At 36.3% G+C, this 17,998-nt stretch overlaps 1 protein-coding gene, 1 long non-coding RNA gene and 1 pseudogene across 3 annotated transcripts; all 3 read left to right on the top strand.

The window, feature by feature from the left end:
• Positions 1–363: 363 nt before the first annotated feature.
• On the top strand, positions 364–1,380 carry LOC149933389 (uncharacterized). The gene has a single exon (XM_090157286.1). It carries the CDS (start codon positions 364–366, stop codon positions 1,378–1,380), a length of 1,017 nt encoding a protein of 338 aa, XP_090013412.1.
• A 383-nt stretch (positions 1,381–1,763) lies between these two features.
• Positions 1,764–2,126, top strand: LOC149933388 (deoxyuridine 5'-triphosphate nucleotidohydrolase pseudogene; annotated as a pseudogene).
• A 215-nt stretch (positions 2,127–2,341) lies between these two features.
• LOC149933387 (uncharacterized) lies at positions 2,342–4,506 on the top strand. 2 transcript variants are annotated; one of them, XR_016473096.1, is made up of 3 exons: positions 2,342–2,430; positions 3,249–3,312; positions 4,368–4,506. It is a non-coding gene; the product is annotated as an uncharacterized LOC149933387 (long non-coding RNA). The 2 variants fall into 2 exon arrangements; XR_016473095.1 differs by lacking the exon at positions 2,342–2,430 and adding an exon at positions 2,537–2,744.
• The last annotated feature ends 13,492 nt before the right edge of the window (positions 4,507–17,998 follow it).

Below are 17,998 nucleotides of genomic sequence, written 5' to 3'. Positions count from 1 at the left end.
GCGTTATATATGGACAAATGGGAACTACATCTGCAATACTCGAAATGTACCTACCTCATAATTACTCGGAAAAGAAGAACAGACAATGATATCCAACTACATATTGATGGGACCACCATACATGAAGTATCCTATTGCAGATACCTCGGCATTATTTTCGACGAGAGACTTTCATGGAACAAACATGTGGAGCAAACTGTTATGCAATGCCAAAAGCGGCTTAACCTCCTAAAAGCCATTGCTGGAAAGACCTAGGGAGCGTCTCACAAGGCACTGGCGGCCATATACCTTCAATTTATTCGCCCAAAATTAGACTACGGGTCGCTCTTATACTCATCTACAAGCAACAAAAATATTCACCGAATGCAGGCAGTACAAAACGCAGCCCTGCGAACTATTCTAGGGGTTCCACCATCCACCCCAATAGCTGCTCTCCACAGCTGTTGTGGCATCTTGCCTCTTCAGGACAGATTTCGAGAAAAGGAAGCCCTATATTTAGCGCGTCTATTATCAGTCGACGCGAACTACGACATAAAGGAAGTCCTTCTACCCAGACTTCCATCAATACACAGACAGCCTCTACCCAACAGACTGCTATACATTCAAGAGAAAATACGTCCAAACATGCCACAAATAGCCCTCGCGCAAGCCGTAGACAAAGCCGCAGTGGAATCGCCACCGTGGGAGTCGGTAGACCATACCAACAGAATTCTGTCAAAATGGCTCATCGGGACCAAATCAGACCTCTCTAATGCACAGATGTACCAAGAATTTCACTTCAATCTGGACCGGAGGACACAGAATCCAAGCAAGACCACATTATACACAGATGCCTCCCTCTCCATCAGAGACGGACCTGGCGGGATTGGGATATTCTGTCAAGATCTTAATATCAAGACAGCAATTAGGGTAAACAGCGGCCACGATATCTCCCGGCTCGAACTCCTAGCTGTTCACTACGCACTAGCATTAGTTACTCCGCACACTACTAATGTAGTCGTTTGCTCTGACTCCCAAAGCGCCCTGGCAAAAATTGTATCACATTCCTCCGCTGACTGGCTAATCACAAGCATTACACAGACGCTGACAACACATCCCGACATATCACTAATATGGTGTCCGTCCCATTGCCGGATTGATGGAAACGAGGAAGCGGATTCGTTAGCTAAGCAAGCAGCGACCACTGCGGCCTACGATTCAGCGATTTTTCTGCCTTTCACTAAGACGACACTACAAAGACTTCATAAAAACGCATTCCGCAAATATTATACAACTACGTGGGCCGCAACTTCCGAAGCCAAGCTCCAACCACTCCGCCAGGAATTCTTCGCCCCCCCCCAACCGCTAGATACCGGGGACATCGGTCTCGTTGCGTCTTAGTCAATCTCTTTCTATGTCGCCGCTTCCCTACACGGCAGCTCATACATCGTCTCCACGACAAAACCATATCCCCATCATGCACGACATGCGGGGTCACGGAAGATATTGAACATGTCGTCATCAGCTGCAAGAGGTTCGCCCATCTGCACAGCGCTATACAACACAGCCTGCCGATCAACACCCCTTTTGACATTAACCACATCCGACACGCCATATACCTGGGGAATCTACTTCTCCTAAACTCCCTTCTAGCTGTTCTGAAACTTTATTGCAGACTAAATAACAGATATCCATTCCACAAAGATCGACAATAATATTTCATTACGCAGATGCAGTGTAAAAAGCTTTCGCTGAACGCAGTGCTGCCGCGGCGCAGATCTCCGATGTCAGCAGGATGGGACCTCTTCAGCCCAATAGCCACGGCTATACCTCCCAACTCGAACACCCTCATACCACTGGATATAACTATTAAATTCCCTGAGCATACCTACGGACGAATCTCGGGAAAACAAGAACTAATGGAAAAAGGCATACAGGTGGCAGCAGGGGTCATAGATCCGGACTTCAGGGGAAACGTAGCCGTTCTCCTCTATAACATCTCGACGGAGCCTATTCAGATAACATCAAACCAAGCTATCGCTCAACTAATCTGCACGCTTATGCCAGAAGACATGTCGCTATCCGAAGTCCAATCCCTTGACACCACCGAACGCGATGCCAAGGGCTTTGGCTCATCGGGGACTTGATGCTCTGAACTGTCAACGTAGCTACTTCTATGCATAGAAATTAAAAGATCGCTACCATTCCTTCCAATAGAATTTCTGTAGATGACTACTAACACACCACACAGAAAAAAAAAAAAAACACACATGTATTCTTACTATTTTGTACTGTGGGTGAGAGGACTATTTGTCCCATGCACCGTCATTGAATTAAAAAAAAATAAAAATTTGGAGAGCTCTCGACACAAAGACGAGGCAAGCCTTGGGCATTTTGTTCCATTCTTAGGCTTAGCGAAATCATCAATTTATTCCGAAGATTATTATTATTGTTAATAGTTAGTATTATTTATTTATTTTGATTAACATAAAAGTAGTATTAAAGGTAATATACTGTAGTGTCTGTTTTAAACGGTGTCCGTTTGAAAATAGTCCTCGGCTCTTTAGGTCCGTTTGCGGAAAGGCCTGGTAGCGGCTATTTTGGATCGGCAAACGGGTACGGGCTTAAATAGCCGAGGACTATTTTCGCACGGAAACGGTTCAAAACTAGACACGGCTGTAATACGCGGTATGAATGAGAACAGAAAATGTTTCGATTCGAGTTTACAAAGCCCAGAAATTCCCGCGACCTGGGGCGCCAGCAGCGTAAGTTAAAGTTATACGATTTTAATGTTCCAGTTTTGATGTTAAGGAATGTAAATAGTGACGTAGACTGGAGCTTAGGTTGTGAGGCTCTAATTTAAAACCAAGCTTAATTAATTATTATTTATTATTTTATTGAAACGCCTATTGTATTAAGTAAAACCGTTGACTAAATTTTACTATATGGGAATGGTTGCAGTAGAACACGTGACGGACATAGAAGCAAAGAGTGTTTAAACCGTACTAAGCTTTCTGGGGACCATAGTTCGACTATAGTAGAACTCGTGAAGATGACATTGTTTGAATTATTTCTTTTGGACTGTACTACAATAATATTGAATTATTTTCTAATATTTTGGACGTTTTTTGACAATTAATTTTCGAGTTCTTCCAACATACTTCGGGATCCGGGGAAAAAGTGGGGATTTATTGAAAGAACAAGTTGTGCCGTGAATTATATTAAATCATTAAGTTATTATTATTATTATTATTCTTCCTATATTTTAGGCTGGAACTCCTATTAGTGACATAGAAAAAAAGCTGCCGCCTCACCCATGTCTGATAATTATAGGTAATAACAAAAGTGAGATAATTACTTAAAAGTGTGACACTCCCTGTACTTTCCTACGCTAAAGGTCTAATGAATGTTCGACTCGAGATCGACCACATATAAATGGAAAAACGGGAAATATCAAGGAAATCGGTTTGCCTATGGTTATATGAACCCTGCGTCAGTTTTAGGCAGTGATGGGCATTTTTCAAAATATCGTGATAACTCTCACTCCACCTCATTCCCGTTTCTAAAATTTTAAACTCAAACTCATCTCCTCTAACCACCGTAAACTAATTTTGTATCTCATCTCCTCTCATCGAATTTCACTAATTAATCTAACCTCGCGCACACTCCCGTTAGTTTTATTGAAAAATCTGATCTCATCTCTCACTCTCTTCCGTTTATGGAAGTTGTAAAATCCCTCCTTTCAATCTCCTCTCTCTGAAACGCGTACTTTGTGAAACTCCTCTCACGCTCCTCTCCTTTTGAAGTTTCGCGCATCTCACCTCCTCTCAAATTCTCACAGGGGTAGAACAACGACCATCACTGGCCGGTGACCACATGCATTAGATTTACTGTCTCTAACTTCTTTATAGCCTTCTAACGTCAGCATATTATGTGCTCTTGTTCATATTTAATTACCACTTCAAAAGAAGTTATGGTTTAACTTAAAATAATTTAATTGTAAGATTTGAACGTTATTTCATAAAAGTAGGTACATTGGTCACAGTGGCGTAGCTAGACCTTTTGCCGCCCCCTTAATACATAGAAATAGTTTTCTAAGATAGTTTAAAATGGAGTATTGACCGTCGCTTCAGTTACCATGAAGGGAAAAGTGCCGCCCCCTTTGCTACGCTACTGATTGGTCCATGAAAATTGTGTTAGACTGTCCGGGAAAACCTGGTAAAGTCGGGGAATTTTAAAATGTAAACTTTGTGGCAACTCGGATTAACATTTTGAGGGAATAATCTTTTCTTGTATAATAAGTCCTTTCTTTGAATGCGAGCTAACTCTACTACTAAACATAAATTATTGAGGGCAAGGTTTAACTAATTTTCTTTTCAATATTATAGAAACTAAGATGCATCGCCAAGATAAATCCACAGAATCCGAAAGAGGTTATAAACGTAAAGATCCTTGTTTTGATAAACAAAATATCCCAATATGATTGGATATTAATTAAAAATAAAATCCGGTAGTTATTTTGGGAAATTGGCTCATGAATAAATGATTTTTTCGAAATTGTATCCAATATTTTGTAATATTTGTAGAATTTAGGTTTTTTATCACAACGGAAAGTCCGTTTTTCAAAAGAAGTTTCCTTAAAAAACCCAATTCAAAGTATTTCGGAAAATCTTGGCTAAGTGTTTTCTACCAAAATAATCTGTAATGTGTACAGAATTACGTTTTTTGCAACACATAAGACTTACTACAGAACGGTATGACATATTTACAGAAGTACGTTTTATAAAAACCAGTTGTTCAGTTTCTACAGAAATGTATACAATATTTACAGAAGTACGTTTTATATAAACACAAGTTGTTCCGTTTGTCCTACAGAACGGCATGCCATATCTACAGAAGTACGTTAAATAAAAACACAAGTTGTTCAGTTTGTCCTACAGAACAGTATGCCATATTTACAGAAGTACGTTTTATATAAACACAAGTTGTTCAGTTTGTCCTACAGAACGGTATGCCATATTTACAGAAGTACGTTAAATAAAAACACAAGTTGTTCAGTTTGTCCTACAGAACGGTATGCTATATTTACAGAAGTACGTTAAATAAAAACACAAGTTGTTCAGTTTGTCCTACAGAACGGTATGCCATATTTACAGAAGTACGTTTTATAGAAACACAAGTTGTTCAGTTTTTAAAACAAAAAATTCTTTAATATATACAGAACAATGACGTTTAAAAAAAAAACGTTACATTTTTATTTAACATATTTGTTCTGTGAAATGTACAATACAAATAACTGTAATTTTTACATAATTAATCTGTAAGTAAAAATTTTGTTTTTATCTGTTAAAAAAACAGTTTGTAACTGTAAAACTTTATTTCGGAAATGTCTGTAAAGAAATCAGAACATTTCTGGAATGATGGTTTGCCAGATATTTTCTGTAATTCATACAATATAAATTTCTCTCAGTGTAAGTGGTTTTACTGATAAACTCTTAAGGAATTCAACTTTAAAGGGTATCTTAGATTATTGTTTTAAATTTTATTCAAGTTCAAAACGTATTAAGAGTCCTTCAAAGTACTATAAAAGGATTTTATTTACAAACTAAATTCATATTTTCTTCAAACTTAGAAGTTAGTTTGTATGAAATACTTACTAATACCTGAAAAATGGACTTTAGGCCATAACGTCGACGCCGTTGCGTATTGCTAGATCTGAACGTGGAGCTAAAGATACATGTACTATAGAATAAATTAAAGGGGAATAATTTTAGTAACCATTAATAAATAATTACCTATACGACCATATGAACTCGCAGGTACCCTAATGCTTATATCCGTTTCAAATAAAATTCCCCTTTAATACAAGCTATTCTAGCTTCGTAACTTGTATTTTTCTTAATAATAAATAAATAAATAAGTACTTTGAAGGACTCTTTATACGTTTTGAACTTGAATAAAATTAAAAACAATAATCTAAGATACCTTTAAAGTTAAATTCCTTTAGAGTTTATCAGTAAAACCACTTATTTTAAGTATTTTTTTTAATCCATTCGGTCTAATAGTAGATTACGCACCTATAATCCATGATGTTTTCATTTAAATTCAAATTATAACGAATTGAAAGTTTGAAGAAAATATGAATTTAGTTCCTAAATAAAATCCTTTTATAGTACTTTGAAGGACTCTTAATAGGTTTTGAACTTGAATAAAATTAAAAACAATAATCTAAGATACCCTTTAAAGTTAAATTACTTTAGAGTTTATCAGTAAAACCACTTACTTTTAGTATTTTTCCCATCCTTATAGCTATATTTACATATTGGAATTGTTACAAAAGGTTCTTTTAAACGTAACTTAGTACATTAATTAAGTATTTTTAATTTACCGTAATTAAAATATAGGTAAGCGGTTTTTATCGTAGTAATGTGTTTACTTCTATATTAAGCTATTTTAAATACCCTTATTGGCTCAAGTACATACCATAAATATAATATAGCAAATATAATTTTAATAACACTTGAAACTTTTAGTATTTTGTATAATAGTTTCCATTGATGGCTATAGATGTCAGCAAAGCATCTATTAAAATAGATTTATCGCTAGTTATAATAGTCTATTTTAAGAATCTTTATTTTATGTAGAATTGAGTTTTGCTTTTAAAACATTACTGTAGTTAAGTTAAAAATATAAACATAATGCATCTAATTTAATTATTTTTAATTGATTTGAAAACCTTGATATATTTTATTTTTAAACATTAGTTTTATGTTATATAATTTCAAATACAGGTCTAATTTTAATACTTATATTTAATTAAATAGGAAAACTGTATTTCTAAAACTCGATTTTGTAACTCCAAAGGAACTTAAAGAAACTGAAAGAGTTTCACATGGAATTGAGACTAGTGTGTAACAAAAAAAAAAGTTACTAGTGTTTAACAAAATTTACCTGAGTGTAATACCTTGATATAGTTTTATTTTTAAACTATTTTTTTATGTTATATAATTTCAAATTCAGGTATTGTTTAAAGAACAAATGCATAATTTAATGAAGCAATTAGTGTTCGGAATTGTTTATTCATTATCCACAAATTTTCCGATTTATTTAAAAAACGTTGGTAATCAAAACACTCGTGACATTTGTCAAATATTCCCTGACGTAGTTAAAAAATAAAGTGTATTTCATATCGCTATTTAAAACACTTGACATAAAGATAAGCAGAGATAATAATTATTAATTTAATTAAACTCATTTATAAATTTTATAAATTAACTTGAAATATCGTTAAGCCGATAAAAATAATATAAATTTATTACAAATCGCCCATTTTAGGGATAAAAATGAAACGATTCAAAATATCTACAAAACTCAATTTTCATAAATAGACAATAGTTTTAAAATTAAGTTGGCTTATGGTAAAAATTAGAATAATTTAGGAAATTCTGTTAAAAATTAGTAATTTTAATATTTTTATATTTTTATGTGTTTATGTTTTTATATTTTTATATTTTTTATTTCATTTTATTTGATATTTTATTTTCTTTGATATTTTTTATTTCATTTTATTTGATATTTTATTTTATTTCATATTTTATTTTATATTTTATTTTATTTTATTTCATATTTTATTTTATATTTTATTTTATTTCATATTTTATTTTATTTCATATTTTATTTTATTTCATATTTTATTTTATTTCATATTTTATTTTATTTCATATTTTATTTTATTTCATATTTTATTTTATTTCATATTTTATTTTATTTCATATTTTATTTTATTTTATTTCATATTTTATTTTATTTCATATTTTATTTTATTTCATATTTTATTTTATTTCATATTTTATTTTATTTCATATTTTATTTTATTTCATATTTTATTTTATTTCATATTTTATTTTATTTCATATTTTATTTTATTTCATATTTTATTTTATATTTTATTTTATTTCATATTTTATTTTATTTCATATTTTATTTTATATTTTATTTTATTTCATATTTTATTTTATTTCATATTTTATTTTATATTTTATTTTATTTCATATTTTATTTTATATTTTATTTAACAACCAATCAATGACATACAATATTATCCCTTTACTTCTCTGTTCCCTTCCAACTATCTTGCAATATTTTCAATCCAATTGTATTTGTTTTTATATCTTTAACTTTATTTCTCAGTACAATTTCCCTTTGACAAGCTTCTTCTAACTTCAATTCCCACTTTTTTAAATGATTTTCCATTTCGTCCAAATGCCCTTTTATTTTTTGCATATCTAACCACGTCCTACTATACTCTTCCACTATTTCACTAACTTCCTCGAATGAATGGAAATCCATATGACTATAAGTAACAGAACACAATAAATATAAAACGTCCAGCAATGTTTAAAGTTAGGTCACCAGAAAGACCCTTTCCTCTTGTTGTTTCCATTTCAGTGGAAATGAAACTTGGACTTCAAGACGTCCGCGTCTTTTACGTTTATATGGATTATTCATGACAGTTCAATTTTGATTTTATAAATGGACACGTATAGTAGGGAGCTGGATCGAGAGTGTGGGGGATAAAATATTAATCTAGGTGAAAAAATTATTATAAATAAATACCGATTCAATATACGAACGAAACTTAATTATTAATTTAATTAAACTCATTTATAAATTTTATAAATTAACTTGAAATATCGTAAAGCCAATAAAAATAATATAAATTTCCTACAAATCACCCATTTTAGGGATAAAAATGAAACGATTCAAAATACGTACAAAACTCAATTTTCATAAATAGACAATAGTTTTGAAATTAAGTTGGCTTATGGTAAAAATTAGAATAATTTAGGAATTTCTGTTAAAAATTAGTACAATTGGGGAAAATTGGTTAAAAGTTGGTATAATTTGGAGACTTGTTAATGTTAAAAATATAGAATTAATTAGGATACTTTTAAAATTGAAGAGATAGAAAGGCAATTACGAACAAGATGATAATTTAAAAAAAAAGTAGATTTTTCAATGAACTCTAAAACGCTTCTATAGATGGCAGCCTTGTCTCAAAAATTTATTTTCCTTAAAAGGTGTTATACATTCGATAAGCAGTGACGAGAATTCCCGTCAATCAGAGTAATATTTTATCAGTATATCCCAAATTTTTCACAATTTTCATCAACATACCAAGAAACAAGATCCCCAATGCGGAAAACTACGTGAAAACGCGCTGGTCTGTCGAAAAACGTGCTCATTCGCGGAAAAACTACGCGGAAAACGCCCTTATACGGAAATATACGCGGTAAACGCACTCGTATGCGGGAAAATTCCCGGAAAAACCCCCACTACCCAATGCCACACGCGTCTTATATAACAGTTTATCACTTTGAAGTATTGAATCACTCGACATACAGATAAGCAGGGATAAAGATAACGCCGAACAAGCCGGCCCTGAGGAATATAGGTTGATATGCGTAATGAAGATATTCGTTTCAACAATTACCCATGATGTAGCTTCAAGTATTACCGTATTTAAAATATAGGCAAGTTGTTTTTATCGTTTTTTATACCTATATTTACATATTGGAATTGTTACAAAAGGTTCTTTTAAACGTAACTTAGTACATTAATTAAGTATTTTTAAATATTTGAATATCGGAATTGTATTTTGTTACATTAAACGTATTGAACGTAGAGTATATAATATATATTTGTACATCGGAATGTAATTTAACGTATTCGTAAAGCCATTTGAAATGAGTTAGTCGAGAGCTTTTTTATTTTCATTAACCCCTCACACGTCTTGTAACCAAAAATGGACCAAAACGGACTGAAAGTACCCTAAAAGCGACCAAAGTCACCACTACTGGCCCTATGTACCCTATTTCGAACCATAAGTACAGGACCTATTAGCTTTATTGTAATGTTAAACTTCCATAGAGATTCACCTAAAAGAAAAAAACTTGCTAATGATATTAAAATGAAGTTTAAAAATATTTCCATTCTACGTCACTTTAACAACTACTTCGAATATTCCATGACGTCACTTTTTAAAACACTTAAATCCATGTTTTCATTTAAATTAACCGCACCGCGAAAACCGCGCCCCAGGTAATCCACTAACGCGCGCGGTATCTCTCACCCAAAATCCACGCACGCGCGCCGCCCACGTCAAAACACTCTTAAATTCAAATTAACCGCGTCCCCCGGGTAATCCGCGCGCGCGCCGCCTAGGTTATCAATTTTTACATCATTTCAACTTATTCCGTACGATAAAACGCGATAAGATATACGTTCAAGTGTCTTTCGAGATAAGCGTAGATAAATAAACAAGTTGGGCCTGAACATAATATGTTGATATATGAGAAAACATATCGTCGCAAGAAATACCCTAAATACATTGACTTTTCGACGATTTTACCCCCATTTCACCCCTTAAATCCTGGATCCTCGATCCTCGATCCTAGGATCGGAGCCACACCCTCACTTTCCTTCTACTAAAATGCACCCTTAAAATTATCATTCCAGCAGGAAAGAACGTGACATAATCACACCAACGTAACCCAGACACTCCCATTTGGCTCAGTATTTCATAATAGTGATTGTGAGTTGGGTTTAACGAGGGTATACCAGAAATCATTTTAACATGAAACCCATTCTCTAAAACATTTGATGGGGTTTCTTCTCTTAAAGACCAGGGGCATTTCAGTTATATTCTCTTTAGGGTCGAAAACCAAACCATCTGGAGATGAGCCTAGCCAGGGTTGACTCGGGTCGACGATGTAGCCAGATGAGTAGACTCTTACGTTATGTCCTAGCATCTTGTTACGGATTTGTAAGTCAAATAAATAATCTTTTTTGAGAGAGCAAACGATATTTTTTATTCTCAACTGAAAACTGCCTAAAAACGCCACTGCTCTTATACTCGACCAAATCGCATCTGCCAAACTTCTCATTTTTTAGTTTTTACACACAATGATTAGGGATTTGTGTGTATTGCGATCACCTACTGTGTAGCCGCCGCCGCCGCTGCCGCTGCCGTACACACGATTGCTTGCGGTACGTTAGTGGTACAAAGGTGATTGATATCTCAATCGGTAGGCACTATTATAGCCTCGACGGGATTTTCATAATTTTTGGGTTCGGAGCCCGAGAAGTGGGGCATTTGCCCACTTTAGTGTTTTTGGTCGATTTTCAATTTAAATGTACCCCACCACCCGCGTAGGCACTATTGTCATATTTTAATTTCGTGCCAATTGATACAGATGCCATCTAACTCGTTCGCCTTTCGCTACCTTATTTCCAAAACCAGGTAACTCGAAAAACTTGGTTTTTATAAAAATTAATTTAAATGAACGTGTTCGCGTTTCGCCACCTTATTTCCAAAACCAGGTAACTCGAAAAACTTGTTCACCACCTTTTTTTCAAAACCAGGTAACTCGAAAAACTTGGTTTTTATAAAAATTAATTTAAATGAACGTGTTTGCGTTTCGCTACCTTATTTCCAAAACTAAGTAACTCGAAACACTTGGTTTTTATACAAATTAATTTAAATGAACGTGTTCGCGTTTCGCCACCTTATTTTCAAAACCAGGTAACTCGAATAATTCCTCTTAAGTTTATTAAGTTCATATTCAAGATGATTGGAAATTTAAATTTAATATTTAAAATAAAGTTAATACATCAGTGGGATTGTGTGAACTTAAATGTCCGTGACATCTTGTTTACTTTCCGTTGCCACTCCTAGGAGTGACTAATTTTCCGAGAAAGCCCGTGTTATTTTCTAGTAACAATATGAACGACAAAGTTGCGAAAAAGAGCGGGCGAGATTGGGAACCCAGCTGAAAGCCATAAACGCATAAAGTAGATAGTGATCTCTTCTCTATTCGGGCACTAATGGTTTATTTTTTAGACCCTTTTAACTTCGAACCCGAAAGCTCCACATTCTACAAGCATGAAGCATGCTCGTTAAATTTTATGGCATTTCCCCATCTCTGGCTCTTTCTCGTTACAAACATCTTACGTTTAAAGGAATCAAGAAATTTCCAATCCTATCACAACAATTATAACATAAATATTTCAAATCTTGTTAAAGTAATACATTAATCAAACAGCAATACCAATTAGGAAAAACTACACTATCAGTGATGGTAAATTGAACACAACTTTCTGAACGATGTCAACTGCGGTGTAATAATTTTGGTTAGCAGCCCATACTCATTGCGAGCACAGATGTTTGGATTGCATTTGTCTAAGCAGGCTCTGCACTTTGCGTCTCTGCACTTTGCGTCTCTGCACTTTGCGTCTCTGCACTTTGCGTCTCTGCACTTTGCGTCTCTGCACTTTGCGTCTCTGCACTTTGCGTCTCTGCACTTTGCGTCTCTGCACTTTGCGTCTCTGCACTTTGCGTCTCTGCACTTTGCGTCTCTGCACTTTGCGTCTCTGCACTTTGCGTCTCTGCACTTTGCGTCTCTGCACTTTGCGTCTCTGCACTTTGCGTCTCTGCACTTTGCGTCTCTGCACTTTGCGTCTCTGCACTTTGCGTCTCTGCACTTTGCGTATCTGCACTTTGCGTCTCTGCACTTTGCGGCATTGCACTTTGCGGCATTGCACTTTGCGGCATTGCACTTTGCGGCATTGCACTTTGCGGCATTGCACTTTGCGGCATTGCACTTTGCGGCATTGCACTTTGCGGCATTGCACTTTGCGTCATTGCACTTTGCGGCTATGCTCTTTGCGGCATTGCACTTTGCGGCTATGCTCTTTGTGGCTATGCTCTTTGCGGCTCTGCACTAATAATAACAATGATCTAATTCCCATTTTTAATAATATTCACAGATCAACTACAATATACTAAACAACACACTAATTATACCAAACAAATGACAATATGTATATATATGTTTTAAACGCGCTTTATATTTTTAACACACCTTCATTTGCTCTTCATACTTTCGTCTAGCTATGGATTCGAATTTTTTCCATATTTAATTGCCAACAAATGCCCAATATCCTTAGGTGCAATTAGATTACGCAAACCAGCATCAGTCCATTTGTGGTTTCTTCTATTAATATCTAGTCCATGGGATGATGAATTGAGCCTCCAAGAACGAGCTTGTTTCCATAATTCACAGTCTGCTTGGTTCCCGTCATTTTCCTCTAAATATCTGGCTTCTTTGAAAGAAATTTCATTTTTCTGTAAAAATAAAATTTATATTTAAAATTTTTTAATATTGTAATTTAAAATGTAGTGTTATTTTTTTACCAGCAATATCTGTAATGCTGAAGGGTTGTATCCCTTCGGGACGCAACTAACTGTCCATGGCAATGATTGACAGTTGTCAGAAGAGCCTTTAGGTGCATAACCCATCTTGGTCTCAACCCAAGTTGAGACTTCAGGGTTTGGAAGAAGACTAGCCCAACCATTCAAATTGAGATTGCTTATTAATTCTTTAGTAGCTAATGCAACTTTATGTTCATCCCGAACATCAGTGGTTGTCTGATACATGCGGCAGTAAATGGATTTTTCTGAACCACTCTCTTGGAGCTTGAGTATTTAAATCATTCACCGAAAGTGGAGCTATTTTGACCCCTCTTGGGCGGTTCCACTGTTGAGGTTTTTCTGTACATGATAATTCATTTGGTGGAACATCAACGTTTTTCAATGTCAGCACAGTTAGTAAGCGCAGTAGCGAAATCGTGTGGTTGTATATTTATAACTACTTACTTATCTGGTTTTGACAGTCAACCACCAGGATTTATATTCAACTAGATATAAATAACTTTTATCATAATGTTTACTTGTATCACACCTAGATTTGTAAAATTGGTCAACATGTTCCATTGTAATTTTAAGTATATTTTTAATGAATTTTTTATATCCAGTTATAGGATATATCTCGCCATAATTTAAAGCACTGTTTATATTCATTTTACAGCATAAACAGCGCAAAAAAAAATAATATCCTCTGACTAATTATGATAAAGAAACATTTTAGATAGAACTCCACACGTGAAAACCAATACAGACGATTTTTTAGACGAAGACCAAAATTCGAAATTCTATTGTGTAGCCATCTAGTATGAAAAGCGGGGAAAAAACGCCAAACCTATCATGAACTTTGACTCTTTTTGCTAGTTATCTGCACGGTATCAGTAAATTGATCTATTAAATTTATTACCGATTCTACCGAACTTTGGTAAGCCTTAGCCTTTGCCAAAAACGCAAACGAACAGAGAAGGCTCTCTCTTGACTCTGACGTAGTTGCGCACAACGATGCGCGTTATTGTACAAGATTCAGTCGGTAACCATGGTAGCCATATGACGCGAAGAGCCACTTCGTGAAAAGGGGAAATCCATTGAAGTTAACCTTGACGCTACCTCTCCCATTCCTTCTTTCTCTATGGGAGCACGGAGCGTTCTACGCCTCGGAAAGGGGGATGAAAAATAAAAGGGGACTACGAGTTTGTGGCTGAAATTCGCGGATTTTCTCCACTTGGTGGCCCAGGCCGTAATATTAGTTTCACATCAGTGTATTCGAGTGGGCAAACACGTACACCCTTAGTAGACACAGGTAGGCAAACTAATACAAAAACTGTTGAGGCTACGTGATTTCCTATCGTTTGATATATAATTTACCATACTATGTTAAAGAGTGGCCACCGCCCACCCTCAGGATACCCGGGTGGGCAAACCAATAAAAAAACTGTTGAGGCCATGTGATTTCCTATAGTTAGATATATAAAATAGCATCCTAAGTTGAAGGGTTAAAACTTGGGCGCCACCCACCCTCAGGATACGCGGGTGGGCAAAGCAATACCAAAGCTGTTGAGTCCATGTGATTTCCTATCGTTTGATATATAATTTACCATCCTATGTTAAAGAGTGGCCACCACCCACCCTCAGGATACCCGGGTGGGCAAACCAATACAAAAGCTGTTGAGGCCATGTGATTTCCTATAGTTAGATATATAAAATAGCATCCTAACTTGGAGGGTTAAAACTTGGGCGCCACCCACCCTCAGGATACGCGGGTGGGCAAAGCAATACAAAAGCTGTTGAGGCCATGTGATTTCCTATAGTTAGATATATAAAATAGCATCCTAAGTAGAAGGGTTAAAACTTGGGCGCCACCGACCCTCAGGATACGCGGGTGGGCAAACCAATACAAAAGCTGTTGAGGTCATGTGATTTCCTATCTTTTGATATATAATTTACCATCCTATGTTAAAGAGTGGCCACCGCCCACCCTCAGGATACCCGGGTGGGCAAACCAATCCAAAAGCTGTTGAGGCCATGTGATTTCCTATAGTTAGGTATATAAAATAGCATCCTAAGTTGAAGGGTTAAAACTTGGGCGCCACCCACCCTCATTATACGCGGGTGGGCAAACCAATACAAAAGCTGTTGAGGCCATGTGATTTCCTATCTTTTGATATATAATTTACCATCCTATGTTAAAGAGTGGCCACCGCCCACCCTCAGGATACCCGGGTGGGCAAACCAATAAAAAAACTGTTGAGGCCATGTGATTTCCTATAGTTAGATATATAAAATAGCATCCTAAGTTGAAGGGTTAAAACTTGGGCGCCACCCACCCTCAGGATACGCGGGTGGGCAAAGCAAAACAAAAGCTGTTGAGGCCATGTGATTTCCTATCTTTTGATATATAATTTACCATCCTATGTTAAAGAGTGGCCACCGCCCACCCTCAGGATACCCGGGTGGGCAAACCAATAAAAAAACTGTTGAGGCCATGTGATTTCCTATAGTAAGATATATAAAATAGCATCCTAAGTTGAAGGGTTAAAACTTGGGCGCCACCCACCCTCAGGATACGCGGGTGGGCAAAGCAATACAAAAGCTGTTGAGGCCATGTGATTTCCTATCGTTTGATAATTTACCATCCTATGTTAAAGAGTGGCCACCGCCCACCCACCCAGGGTGGGCGGTGAAACCAATACAAAAGCTGTTGAGGCCATGTGATTTCCTATAGTTAGATATATAAAATAGCATCCTAAGTTGAAGGGTTAAAACTTGGGCGCCACCCACCCTCAGGATAAGCGGGTGGGCAAAGCAATACAAAAGCTGTTGAGGCCATGTGATTTCCTAAAGTTAGATATATAAAATAGCATCCTAAGTAGAAGGGTTAAAACTTGGGCGCCACCCACCCTCAGGATACGCGGGTGGGCAAACCAATACAAAAGCTGTTGAGGCCATGTGATTTCCTATCTTTTGATATATAATTTACCATCCTATGTTAAAGAGTGGACACCGCCCACCCTCAGGATACCCGGGTGGGCAAACCAATCCAAAAGCTGTTGAGGCCAAGTGATTTCCTATAGTTAGATATATAAAATAGCATCCTAAGTAGAAGGGTTAAAACTTGGGCACCACCCACCCTCAGAATACGCGGGTGGGCAAACCAATACAAAAGCTGTTGAGGCCATGTGATTTCCTATCTTTTGATATATAATTTACCATCCTATGTTAAAGAGTGGCCACCGCCCACCCTCAGGATACCCGGGTGGGCAAACCAATCCAAAAGCTGTTGAGGCCATGTGATTTCCTATAGTTAGATATATAAAATAGCATCCTAAGTTGAAGGGTTAAAACTTGGGCGCCACCCACCCTCAGGATACGCGGGTGGGCAAAGCAATACAAAAGCTGTTGAGGCCATGTGATTTCCTATCGTTTGATAATTTACCATCCTATGTTAAAGAGTGGCCACCGCCCACCCTCAGGATACCCGGGTGGGCAAACCAATAAAAAAACTGTTGAGGCCATGTGATTTCCTATAGTTAGATATATAAAATAGCATCCTAAGTTGAAGGGTTAAAACTTGGGCGCCACCCACCCTCAGGATACGCGGGTGGGCAAAGCAATACAAAAGCTGTTGAGGCCATGTGATTTCCTATAGTTAGATATATAAAATAGCATCCTAAGTAGAAGGGTTAAAACTTGGGCGCCACCCACCCTCACGCGGGTGGGCAAACCAATACAAAAGCTGTTGAGGCCATGTGATTTCCTATCTTTTGATATATAATTTACCATCCTATGTTAAAGAGTGGCCACCGCCCACCCTCAGGATACCCGGGTGGGCAAACCAATCCAAAAGCTGTTGAGGCCATGTGATTTCCTATAGTTAGATATATAAAATAGCATCCTAAGTTGAAGGGTTAAAACTTGGGCGCCACCAACCCTCAGGATACGCGGGTGGGCAAACCAATACAAAAGCTGTTGAGGCCATGTGATTTCTTATCGTTAGATAGACGGAAAGTATCAAAGGTGAAATAGGTAAGCAAAACACGACGGACATAATTCTTTTAAATTATTGAAATTAGTGGAACTATGATTTAAAGAAATTCTTAAACTGGGATTCAAATGTGTTTATTTTAGGAAATTTATATCAAACATTTGGGTAGTTTAGGCACCAAAGTCATGTAAATTCGGAAATTCATAAAAAAATACCCATTAATGTAGTTTTGCAGAACAAAAATTAATATAATATGTCATTCTCGAATTTTATCTCGGTGATTAAATTGGTATTTTCTTAGAGCAGATATTTAACATGGATTATTAACAACTGCATGAATCATATTATTGCAAGAATGTATTTATGTACTAAGAATATGGCAAGACGGAGATTCTGTCACCATGGTCGCATACTTTGCAGCTTAAGGGCCTGTTGCAAAAGCCCTAGCCAAATTGCTAGCCCATTGAATTTAACTTGTGCGATTCTAGCTAAGCAGACTTTTGCAACAGACCTATAAGTTCGACTGCTTTGGATTTTTTGGTCTCACTCTTTCACGTAGACGCGAAGCGTAGACGATTCCAATCTTTAATTTTATTGTTCTATCGAATGAGACCAGCTTGTTTTGTTTTCGAAGAGGGCGGCGTGGCTCGCTTCATAAAGGCGTCGGTTTTAAAGACTACGTGGCCAGAAATCTGGGTTCGAATCCCGGTATCGCCAATAATTTAAATTATTTTTCTCAGTTCCATCTACCGTGTCATCGCTTTCCACGACAA

The sequence above is a fragment of the Leiobunum rupestre genome, chromosome 8, assembly GCF_980474605.1.
Source record: "Leiobunum rupestre chromosome 8, qqLeiRupe1.1.hap1, whole genome shotgun sequence".
Classification (NCBI taxonomy): Eukaryota; Metazoa; Arthropoda; class Arachnida; order Opiliones; family Sclerosomatidae; genus Leiobunum; species Leiobunum rupestre.
Note: the sequence above shows the minus strand (reverse complement) of the source record. Positions and strands in the feature narration are given on the sequence as shown.

Coding starts and splice junctions, on each gene's coding strand:
- LOC149933389 (XM_090157286.1), top strand. CDS start 364: ATGCAGGCAGTACAAAACGCAGCCCTGCGAACTATTCTAGGGGTTCCA.